The sequence below is a fragment of the Dioscorea cayenensis genome, chromosome 14 (assembly GCF_009730915.1).
Source record: "Dioscorea cayenensis subsp. rotundata cultivar TDr96_F1 chromosome 14, TDr96_F1_v2_PseudoChromosome.rev07_lg8_w22 25.fasta, whole genome shotgun sequence".
NCBI classification, from domain to species: Eukaryota; Viridiplantae; Streptophyta; class Magnoliopsida; order Dioscoreales; family Dioscoreaceae; genus Dioscorea; species Dioscorea cayenensis.
This window is the reverse complement of record NC_052484.1, coordinates 20,860,562-20,873,065: the sequence shown is the minus strand read 5'-3', so window position 1 is coordinate 20,873,065 and position 12,504 is coordinate 20,860,562. Positions and strand designations below refer to the sequence as shown.

General features: G+C 36.7%; 2 protein-coding genes across 2 annotated transcripts; one reads left to right on the top strand and one right to left on the bottom strand.

The window, feature by feature from the left end:
- Window positions 1–1,327: 1,327 nt before the first annotated feature.
- LOC120276375 (LOB domain-containing protein 18-like) lies at window positions 1,328–2,284 on the bottom strand. The gene is made up of 2 exons (XM_039283099.1): window positions 1,946–2,284; window positions 1,328–1,858 (listed from the first exon to the last, which is right to left on the bottom strand). Exons 1-2 carry the CDS (start codon window positions 2,282–2,284, stop codon window positions 1,502–1,504), a joined length of 696 nt encoding a protein of 231 aa, XP_039139033.1. The 3' UTR covers window positions 1,328–1,501.
- A 3,539-nt stretch (window positions 2,285–5,823) lies between these two features.
- Window positions 5,824–8,005, top strand: LOC120275976. The gene has a single exon (XM_039282715.1). It carries the CDS (start codon window positions 5,932–5,934, stop codon window positions 7,795–7,797), a length of 1,866 nt encoding a protein of 621 aa, XP_039138649.1. The 5' UTR covers window positions 5,824–5,931; the 3' UTR covers window positions 7,798–8,005.
- The last annotated feature ends 4,499 nt before the right edge of the window (window positions 8,006–12,504 follow it).

The following is a 12,504-nucleotide window of genomic DNA, read 5'->3' as shown; positions in this document are numbered from 1 at the left end:
ATTTATTGTTTGATACTTTGGTATTTTACAGATTGATTTATATAATTTTTTAATTTATTATATGGTCTCTTAATTTTTTATAAATTAAATATATATGTAAAATATTTTGATCCATATACTACATCTATTTATATATAAGTTTTGCCGATAAATGTTAAAAACAAATTGTAGCTCAAATGGTTGGGTTTTTGCTATTCAAGTTTAAGGTCATGGGTTCAAACCCTGATGTAATTGAGATTACATTACAATAGTTTTTTTTTTGTGTATTTGGTTTTACGCCCAAATTGGGCATAAAACCAAATCCTGGGAGTTGAAAACCAATGTATATATATACATGTATACATACACATATGTATGCACATATATATTTATATAAACATATACAAGTACTTTTACACATATACATATACATACTCATATACATATATATATATGTACTTATATAGATATATATTTATATATGTATATGTATATACATATATGCATATACACATGCATTTTCCAATTACAGATTTATAAATCCTTTCAAACAAATATAAAATTTTATAATACAGTCATTTCAGTTACATCTAACCAAACACAAGATTTGACTGCACTGTATTTTGAAAACCAAGTATTTCTAATTACATTGTAATTAAAAATCCACTGCATTTAGAATTACATCTAACCAAACGCTCCCTAAACTTTAGTATTTGGAACCGGGTTTGACTTGGCCCGCCGGGTCTAACCTAGTTCCAAACTGGGTTTTAACCCGTCGGGTCACGGGTTAGGAAAGCCCCAACCCGTAATCGGCCCGTCTACAGTATGGGCGGGCGGTCACGGGTCAATAAATCGGCCCGACGGGTCGGGCATAGGCTGGGCGGGGTTGCTGGACGGCCCGTGCCCATCTCTAAATGAGAGGGGTATAACAATGCAAGCATGCAACGTGACATCGGCATTATAGATATTCCATATATATACCCACACAATCACCTCTCAAGGGTCAAGGCCTCATGTCTTCCTACTTTTACCTATTCACATTATGCACCACCCAAAGAAAGTAATGAAACTTGTTTACTCCTTTCCATAACACAAAAAATGCAAAGTAGAATGAAAGCTCACCATTATTATCGAACAATGAATCTAAAAAAAAGCTTTCAGCTTCCTTTTTAATCAACCTTTGAGGCTAAATAAGTTAAACAAACATTCTTTTCATAATTTCATGGATGTCATACTATCAATGTTTCTTCCCAGTTAAATCATACTATACACAAGTAAAACATCATAGAAAACATACCAATACCATACTATTTAATTATAATCATCTCATATTCACCATTCTCTTCTTCATTTTAATTTTTTTTTCCCACCAGAACATGTGTTACTTACCAGCAGAAAGAAGCAGAAAGAAATTAAAACAGAGAATAAAAACAACAAGTTAATTTAGAAAATTTAAATGAACCACAACATAATGTGGGTTCTCCTATCCACATTATGTAACATTTTCATTGGATTATAAACTTCACTTAGACAGAGGAGGATGGTCAGAAGAGCTAGAACCATGATGATGTCTATCAAGAAGTTCTCGAGCCAGTGCTTGAAGATCACCACCATCACCACCACCACTACTCTCACCAAGGTTTCTACCAATCTGTTGGCGTTGTTGTTGAGGAGAAGGAGACCAAGGAGCTTGCACCAATGGATCGAAAAGCGCTGATAAGTCTAATGCGCTAGCTGGGTTGGAAGCCGAAGGGAGGTCAGATATAGAGAACTGAGGCGGCACCGACGACATTGAAGGCGGTGGTGGAGGTGGCGATGGCAACTCCAGTGTAGCCAAATGCGTTTGCAAGTATGTCAACTCTGCTTGTAGATTCACCACCTGAATCACAAAGTTGAGCAAACATTGATAACAAACTTAATTCAAACTCAAACAAATCATCACCATCATTATGCATATATTAATTACCTGTTGTTGTAAGGCGAAGATATGAGAGACGCAACCATAAACAGGATCACGGAGACGAGCTTGAGCTTCATAGCAGATGGTGATTACGGCATCGAGACGTTTGTGAGCTGGGATGTGGAGGAGGAGTTTAGAGACGTTGCTTGCGCCGAACACCTTGTGCACGGCCGCGAAGTGGGCGGCACCTTGCTCGGAATCAAAGTATGGTGCAAATATGCAATTAGTTACACACTTCCTTCTTAGAAACTTACAAGCTCCACAAGGACCTCCACCACTACCACCTCCACCACTTCCTCCGCCGCTACCACTACCACCACCACTACTACTAGTGCAACCACTCATGTTACCTTAGCTTGTTCTAAGAAGCAAACTAGACTAGACTAAACTAAACTAAAATTAATCTAAAACTATCAACTAAAATTTCATGAGGGAATGAAGAAGGAGGGGGTGAGTTTATGGGAGGAGGAGGAGGAGGAGGAGGAGGAGGAGGGGTTTCTCATTTAGGTGAGTTGGGGGTTACTATTAGAGGGGTTTTTCTTGTTTGTTTTGGTTCCTTGTTGTTGAATAAGCCTTTAAAGCCACGCTAAAGGAGCAAACACTACTCTCTCCCTCCCTCTCTCTCTCTCTCTTTATAAAGCTTTGAAGCTTGCGTGAAGCAAACATGGGGTGGAGATAAACTCCATCACCTTCTTCTCTCTTTTTCTCTCTCTCTCTCTCTCTTTTGCTAACCATGCATCAGCTTCCCTCTTATTATGCTCTCTTATTTTCTCTCTCCTCCTTGGCATTAACACGTGAGACTCTCTCTCTCTCTTAAACGCCATTTGTGAATGCGAATGCCTTTTTGGGAGATTTCTAAAACGGCCATTGTGTTTTAGTAATAAAATAATTGTTATAATTATAATAATTTAAAGTTTTTTTTGTTACATAAAATATTTATTATTAAAATAAATGGTTTTCATTGAAACACTAAAATATGCCCAAAAAAAACATAAATTAAATATTTGTATTCATAGAGACACCTGGATGGCATTTATTTCAAGGAATGCTAATTTTTTTTAATGAAGCTATAATTTTGAGAGCATTACTTGCACACTATTGCACCTATTAAGTTTTTCAATGTAATTAACTTTGAAAATGAAGCTCGTTTCTGAAGCCAATCTAGTTTATAGGTCAAAACAAAGTTTCAATGTTCAAAACTAAGAAGCCAATGAGAAATGTCCACCTGTGAATTAATGGGACCAATGTAACGGCATGATGTCATCTAAACTGGGACCCATTTCCCGCCGTTTCACTTCATCGAAGTCACGCAACCCATCACTTGTACCGTTTCTTTCGTTCTATATATATATATATATATTTTTTCCCCCCTCTTTATTTAGAAAGATAACAATATTATTTATTATAAGAATATATATATATATAATAACATAAATGTGCATTTGTTAAATATCTAATATATACTTTTATAATATATATATGTGAAATTTTTAATAGTATTATTTTTATTGTGTTTTTCCAAGAATAGAAATATATTTAATATATATATATATATATATAGAGAGAGAGAGAGAGTAACGGCGCGCGCCGTCCGGGGCGTTGTCCAGAGGATGCGGTGGTAGCGGGAAGCAGGGGGGTGTTGACACGCCGCAAGCCTTTCTTCTTTGTTTTCTTTTTGGTTTGAGAGCGTTACATGTTTTTTTTAATTATTATTATTTTTAAATTTTAATTTTTAAGTTGAGTTGGAGCATTGAAGTTGGTGTTCCTACTTGCTATTCAACGACTACTCACTAGTCATTGTTGGAAATGCTTCATCTTTCTTCAATCTCTTTGCCACGTGTGATACTTCTTTCTGTGTCCCTGCTTTATTTATTTATTTATTTATTTTGTGGGAAGTTATGAGGGGACAAGATGGAATGGATAAATTTTAAATATATTTTATGTAATTCAATGATTTTTTTTTAATGAATATTCTTATTATGAGATGAATTTAAAAATATATAAAATTTAAATTAAATGTCACTTTTATTTTTTTAATCACTGTGGTAATGACCGAACGATAAAGACAATTGACTCATATATGTAAGATATAGTTAAGAGTTTGTTAATAAAAATTATGTGTTTATGATGGTTTATTTACATTGTCATATGTATAAATAAATTATGAGATAATATATATAACCATAATAAAGAAATAATATTATTTTTATAATATACTCTACATTTTAAATAAATATACGAGAATAATAAATTTTCTGAAAGTGTACACAAATATAAATTTTGCTATAAGAGTTAGCCAGAGATTGTAAATTTCTCTTACACAAAGTCATCATGGAAGCAGTAAGTTAAAAAGAAAAATAGAACATAAGTTGCATGCACAAGCTCAAACATCATCACAATAACCAAAATGACATTAAAAGAAAAAAAAAACATTAGTTTAAAGAGCAAGGAGTCAAAAACAATGAGGTCAAACAAACAAACATGAAGATTTGTTCCCAAAGTGAGTGATGGAATGGGAATTGAAAAGCTTGGAGCCTTGCAAAATGCAAATGAGAAAGCTCAAAAGAATGGTTGTGCATGGAGTCAAAGGTGGTGGGGCCCAAGTTACAAGTCTTTGTCTTCTCCATTCGTGCGGTCAACGCATGGGAATCACAAAGCTTGCAGAGCTTGCTTCTGACTTTTTGTTATCCAGATTTCCGGTGGACTTTAATGAGTTTTTAATGCCAACATGTCACCTTAAACAGGTGCAAAACAATGCACTTGTTCTTATGTATGTTGCCTTTTCTAAACATATGCTTCCATAGCTTTCAAGATGTTCAATTTTGAAACTTGAGATGCATGTTTAGGGGATTTTTATTTTTTATTTTTTTTATTTTTTATATTATTATAGTTTTTATGTTGATCATACAGATGATCATGTTAGTGTGTAAAGGGAGAGCGTATGTTTGGATGGGAGTTTATAGGTGTTAAAAAATAAGCATGACAATATATATATATATATATATATAATATTAAGAAAACTTTATTTTTAAAATATTACATGGGGAAAATATAAAATAACACTATATTGATGTAATATTGCTTTTCTCAATGACATGGATATGGATAGTTAACATTTCCGTAATTTTTTTTTCTTCTATTAATCTCCAAACCTAACCTAAATCCAAAACGCAAGATGCTAAAACCCTGAACTTCTAAAATTTAAATCTTAAAAAACATGAGAAAAAACTACATTTATTTTTTATTATTTAAGAGAAATAAAAAGAGATTATGAGAGAGAATGATGTGAATGCCAACTTGGCATTTACTTCATTAATAAAATTAATTAAAAAACTATTTAGAAACCCTACATACATATATCATTATTCAAACGTATGTCACAGAGAATATTGAACTTGCTATCTTTTTAAGAGGATGGTTAATATTTCATTTTCTTTTTTTATCTCAAAGGTTAAGTGTTTGACTTCATAACTTATCTATGGTTACAATATGTATGTATATATATATATATATATATATATATTAAGATTCAACATTGTGTAACACGCAAAACTCTGAAAAAAACAAAACAAGAGAAATGTTTTATAAAAAAACACTTTAATAGATGTATGTATATAGATTGATTATGATATTTTTTCTAAAACTTAAATTTAGTCAAGATATGTAATCTGATTCTTATAAAATAAATACAATGATAAAGTAAATAAACAACAGCTATTTTTCAGTATATATAAGCTAATAATTAATTAAACCACATAATAAAAAAAATAATCACATCATAGTATCACATATATACTTTTCAGTATATATAATTTTACTAATAATTTTATTTAATAAATAGCATGAAAAATGAAGGGGAAAAACTATTAACGAGTATTTTCACGGGCTTGATGTCTGAAAAAGCAATAACAAGCCCGGCCGAAAAAATTAAGTCTGGTCAAGTCATACGGGCTAAAACTTAAATTCGGCCCAGGCCCATCAAGTCTCCCAGCATGAACGAACGATCCGGTCCTCCAGCCACGACCGCAAACCCTAACCCTAACCCTAACCCTAATCTTATGGATTCCGACCACCGTCCTCCCTCCGCGTTCTCCTCTCCCATCCTCCGCGTCGACGGCGATGAAGACGATGATGAAGAGGAGGAGGAGGTCAAGCACGAGCTCAACCCCTCTTCTTCACCTTCTCACGATCCCGATCTCGCTCCCAATCCTCAGCATCGGCCCTTCGTTGATCCATCCCCTCACATCTCCTCCCAGTTCTACACCTTCAACCGTGACTCCCATTCTCTCATGGTCCACTGCATCCTCGAGGGCCGCATCGCCTCCGCCGACGAGATCCGCGCGGCGACCCCACGTCCCGTCCTCAGATCCTGGCGCTCCGTCTGGAAGGACCGGAATGAGGATACTGCCTATCTCACCGCGTGGAAGCGTATTCAGGACAAGCTCCACGCCGGCGTGGGTGGCATGCTTTTCTTCAAGAACAATCCCACGCAACGCGTCTCCCATGTCGAACAGTGGCAAGACATCGTCGTCGCATCCCATGCTGACGCCGACCTCCGCCACCTAGGTCTTAAGGAGACCGTCGATCGCATCAAGCAGTCGTGGACTGTGGGCGCTAAGTTCTACGGCATTCCCGAGTCGTTCATCCGTGTCTGCCTCGCAGCTTGCCCTCTTTGCTCCTCTCCCTCCCTGGTCTCTGGCGGTGCCCGGTCCAAGCGGCGGCGGTTCGAGTATACCGAATCTTTAGACGTGCCTGCGCGCGATGTGCCGCGGCAGTTGCAACAGCTTGCGGCGAAGCACAAGGTGGTGCTTTGCATCCGCCAGAAGTATATTAGGTACAAGCCCTTTATGGCGGAGGTGAAGGACTATGCTTGCCACCGTGCTGGGGAGCCGTCGGCCTCTGCTTCTTCATCAAAGAAAGCCCGGGTGTTGAAGAGGGAACCCTATGCCTCCAAGCGGTGTGGCTGTGGCTTCCGCATTCGTGCCATTGTTCCGATAACCAATTATAATGAGAAAGAGAAGACTTTTGTGTACCAAGAGGAGGGCACTGCAGTGTTCAAGATGTATGCGGTGCACACCGGGCATGAGCCTGGGCCTTTAGACGGGAATGCGAGGATCATTCATAGGTTGGTCGGTAGCAAAGGGGGTTTTGATCAGGACCCAGAAGTTTATGGTGTTAGAGAAGAGATGGAGCCTGAATCTTTTAGTGGTCTTCTTTGCAAGGATGATGGTGGGGATCCACATTTTGTGGTACTTCAGCAGGTGCAGCAAATTAGAGTTCAGACAGGTGTTTTGGAGGACAAGGTCACCAAGATGCCTCAAGAGTTGCTTGGTTCACTCTCCAGAGAGCTCTCTGATATCTTGCATAGAATTAGAAGTTTGGCTGGGCAACAACATTCAGATGATGCACTGGTAATTGGTGATGATGAAACTGGGCATTGGGTGAATGATCATAACCACCATCTTGATGGGCAGGGAAGTGTTTTTGTTAATGGAAACAGTCTCATGCAAGAAGATGAGACTGATTTTGATCAAGCTCTAGGGGATATTGTACCATGGGAGAGGATGTCTGCAGAGTGCCAGGAAAGGAAGATTCTTATGAGTGAGAGCTGCAAGGCGGAGAAATGGTTGATGAAGGAAGACTGCAGTGACTTTGATGAGAAGAACATTCTCAATTGCGTTGAGGAAGAGGACGCCAAATTGATAAAGCCTTTAAGGCATGATGACACCATAATCAGTGATCCGAATCTTGTAGGGATGCAGGTGGATGGTTTCTATCACAACAATGCTAAGTGGTATGATTCACCAGATGGTTTGGATCCTGGTGGGGAATCTGTGGGTGGTGGATTTAGGCATTGAAGGATAGCGCCAAGAAATGCTCAAAAGGGATACAGGAAGTGGGTTTGTAAATTCTGTACACTAGAAGAGTTTTCACCAACTCAAGTTATTAGCATTTTTAGTTTGAAGTTTCTTGTGGGTGCCCTGTTGGATGTTCTATGTGCAGGTGGCCTTTTACAAACAAATGATATTTACCAGTAACTTTGAGAATATAAAGTGTTTTATTCAATGACTCTGCTGCCCTAATTGATTTTATTTTGTGAATTTGGTTATGTCTGAATGTTTGATTATCAGCCTTATTTAAGAAACAATCTTTACATTATTTTAAGAATGGGTATAGATGAATTTGTTTAATGCAGTAGTTTATAGTTTCCTTCTTCATATGCAAGAATGTGTATATGCCATTTGATCTCTAGGATCTTTTATGAGGTTATATATCATATGTAGAATATGATTGGTTACTCTTTTTTGCCATGTTGGGAGCAATTATTAGAATTTTGGAACTAATAGTTCTTTACCCTTGGATGACTTCGATAAAGCGCCAATCTGGGAACTCTGTTGAGTTTTGGTTTTGATTCATATTTTCATGATTTTTTGTTGTTTATATATTCTGATCTTCTATAGCCTTTTTTCATTTTTGTTGACTGCCCTCTCTGAAATGCTTTGATGCATGTGTGGTCCATTTTTTTGTTTTATTTTGATCTCTTTAATATTGTATTTGCAATGATCAGTATGGTGCTTCTGTTCCCAGGCTTAGTACTGCAGGCTCTTTTATGGCACTTAAAAGAATTATTGCTGAAGACTCTATAGCGTCAACCGCAGGGCCATGTAACGGATTGGGGGTTACTTGCATAATGATTACTTCTTTCCACCTGTTGAGATGACTGATTAGTGATATATCAAAAATTAATTCATACAGGTGCAAAAGTTTTGATTGGTTTTAATGCGAGATGGATATTGCTGTTCATTACATTTTCTATTTTGGCCCAACAAGGTATACCTTTTCTTTTTTGCTTTTTATTTGTCTGCTGGTAGTGATTGTTCCATTGACATGGTAAGGCCTGGATTTATCTTTGCTGTACTTTAGAACGTTTGATTAGAAAAACCTCAAATAATGTTCTTGAATGTTAAGTAGCTTATTTTATTATTTTAGACTAAATGCAGATACAAATTTTTGATCCCATTACTTCATAATATAAGGTTCTCTGTTACTTACACAATCTCTTGCTATTCAATGTTTCAATTTAAATTCAGTCTATTGGGTGGTTCATACTTAATTAGCTACCTTATGGTTTGCTGTTTATTAGCTGAAAACTCTTTTTTTGCATGTTGTCACTTTGGTTTTATCTTGTGAATATGCTCTCGTCCACAAACTCAGTCATGAATTTACTACTAGATGTCACCCTTAAGTGTACACGCCTTATGAGGATCTTTTGTGCTATTCGTTGCTGCTAATTACATTGCCATGGGGCATGAACCTATTTCATCTGAAGTGAGTCCCACTGGAATGTTTCTCTGTTTAAATTTAGATTTCTTTTCATGTTGCTTGGCACTGTTAGCAACAACTGGGTTTTTGTCATTGATATGAGACTGTTAGCAACTGAAATCATCTGAGTAGTGCATTGCACTGTTGCCACAGGCATTTTTTATCCGATCATCATTTTTTGCCTTTTAGCAAGCAATTTTGGTCAGCCATCTCAAATTCGAATTCATTAGCACTTGAGAATGAAAAACTAGGGTTAAAAAAATAGAGAAAAGGAGAAGTCGTATGTCATTCCCACGGGCTATAGCTCTTAAAATTTAACTCATGGTTTATTTTTGTAATTTCACATATTTGCAAGTCTCAAAATGATTTCAGTTTGTGAGTTTCATTTTTGTAGCTATGCATATGTTTATACTTTAGAGGACTTATAGATTTGCCTGTTATTATATATCTGCTTTGTGCAATTGTTCAATCTGTTTTACTAATGTTCTGTATGTATCATTGTAAATGGGTGTGGAAAATGCCACTGTAAGTACATACTGCTGGATATGTCTTATGTTTGTTTCTGGCAATTGGCTATGATGGCTAGCTTGGTACTGCTGTGCTGTTGTCTGGCCGTGGATGGCAATAATTGAGACCTATGTAGCATAATACATATTGGTTGTCAAGGCCGCATTTCAGCTCAAAATGTCCAGTGAAGATAAAGTCTGCTATATACTCAGAGCTTTGGTTTTTTAGATTCATTGAATTCTTATTTCTGAACTTCACCATGTTGCAAACTCTTAAAGCATTTGTGTGGTGTTTGCAACTTGACGTCCAAATTACCCATTGTCCCATTTATTGCCTTGTTGTAGTAAATATAGAATGGAAGCCTTAGTTATATACTTATATAGCTTTATGGGCATTGATTGGGAAATTTGGTGCTGATGAATATTGTAAATTGTAAATTTTGAGGCTATTTAATTCTGTGAGATACAGTGATCAACTTATTCACTTGGTTGTGGGTGCAGGACGATTAAAGCATAAGCACTGATGTTTGGTGAGCAGCTTGAAAGCGGCCAGCTGCCTTTTTAAGGCCCGTCTTCAGAAAACTGTGAAAGGTCAGATCTCCCTGGCATTCTTTTGTTTCTGATTTTCTTACTTTATGTTGTTGCGGATTTGCATCATGAATTTGCTCACACAACATCTAGTGTCCCACCTGAGACCACAGTGGGAGACTGTGATCTGTCAACACTGTTGAATATGATTTGCTTATTAATGAAGAGTGCCTTTCAGATATCAGATGACAGATTTCTGCTAGATCTTTCTCAAGCCTTGGGCATGGTTTGTACTCTGCAGTTTCCTCACTCTAGGGCTTTCTACGTAAGACTTGAATGGCCATAAGGCATCTGGCTCCTTAAAAACAACCTTATCAGACGGGGATATTTCAAAAACTTTGGAGTTTGATTTTGATTTTTTTTTTGTTAATCTGTTACTATAATTACTGGATGATTCTTGACCATTCCAGGCTTGCAGAGTCTTCCGAGTGTTGGACGTCACAGTGGTGATTCTTAATAGTTTGTATGCAAATGGACCCACGAAGATATCGTGTTTATATCATTGTTGTCCTGACTGCATTGTTTCCATAGACCAGCATCAGTATTTTGGATCCAAGCTGTTTCTATGGGCCATATAGGTTTTTTTCTCGTGATCTTTAGCCAGAACTCAGAAGTGTGTGGAAAAGTTTCAGGGTCGGTTGTCGGATAACTAGCTTCAGGTAAATATATGTACTCGTGTTTTCAAATCGATCTTTTCTATTTAGAGCCAAAGTCCTCAGTTAGAATGGAACCTTTAATACCAAGTGTTACTGAAGCCCCAGGAGCTGCATAGGAATTAATTTTTCCTGTGTTTGGATCATAAATTCATTAACCAGTTAGATTAGATCAAATCATAACAACATGAATTATAGTGATTATGATTTGGACAATTCTCTGAATGCCGTTATTTGAGAGGTTGCTTTTACATTTCTGTCGGTTCTTAATGTTCTTTTTTCCGTACGACTATTCTAACCGATTTTAGTGGTCCATAATTATGTTTTCTGCATATGTTTCACATGAATAATTCCATTATTTTCTCTTGGAACTTTAGCTTATTCCTTTAAACAATGATAATGAAGTTACAATCTATTGACTTATCAGGTGATCTGAATAATAATGCTCAATTTATATGATGACACATTCAAGTGGAGCTTTCATCCATCTGTTTATTTTCATACAAATTTGCAGAAACATTTTTTTAGTTCTTTTACTACTAACTAAATTGCCTCCCAATTCTGAATGTTTTTCCAAGGTCTTCCCACTAGTTAGTATTGTCATTGAATTATGCATCACATGCCATATGCCATTATTAGTTGTTGTTGTTGTTGTTGCTGTTCACTCTGTTCTTTTTGGCTTTGTGAGAAATCAGAATTAGTGATTAGAAGTTCACATGTATTCTTCTGACAATGGTCTTAATGTGAAAGCCCATGGGAAACCTCCTTTCCAATTCCAACTATTATTATTATTATTATTATTATTATTCACACCATTATTGCATCAACATCTTGTCTTCCCTCTCCATCTCCTTTTAATTGTTTTGGTGTCTTTTCTTGGAAATAACTTGTCATGATGTTGTTATTTATGTTTAAATTCTAATAAGTTAAATTTTCTTTTTATTTTTCTTGGCTCTGTATATTTATTTAAATAAAAGTCAAAATAAAATAAAATAAAAATTGTGTGGGCGGGAATTGAACAGCTTATTCAAAGTTTGGAAAATCGGGTGAACGGCGGTGATACGACTCGACCTAACAAAGGGATGGCCACGTGGCTTCATTTCCAGCTTTGGATGCCGAGTTGTCTCCTCGTACCTTCAGTTGTTACGTCCCTTTGTATAAGTGGGTCCCACCCTACAAACCCCACACCCCCCACCCTTTGGTCCTCTCCAAAGGTCACTAATTCTCTCGTCCACCACGTCATCCTCACGTGCCGCTTTCCCGCCACCCGATGCCGATCCACGCCGATCTCTTCATCCACTTCTCCTCCTCATTTCGCGCCAACCCATTCATCCCTTTCCCGCCCTTCAAAATATTTCACAATTTTTTTAATTTGCCATCCCTTTTGAAAAACAGCGAAATTACTTAATTCTCCCCCTTTTTTTTTAATAACAAATCCTAATTCTCTAATATAATATAATATAATATAATATAATATAATATATTTATTTTTTGC

Coding starts and splice junctions, on each gene's coding strand:
- LOC120276375 (XM_039283099.1), bottom strand. CDS start 2,284: ATGAGTGGTTGCACTAGTAGTAGTGGTGGTGGTAGTGGTAGCGGCGGA. Junction 1,859..1,945: donor TCTTCGCCTTACAACAACAG/GTAATTAATATA, acceptor TTTGTGATTCAG/GTGGTGAATCTACAAGCAGA.
- LOC120275976 (XM_039282715.1), top strand. CDS start 5,932: ATGAACGAACGATCCGGTCCTCCAGCCACGACCGCAAACCCTAACCCT.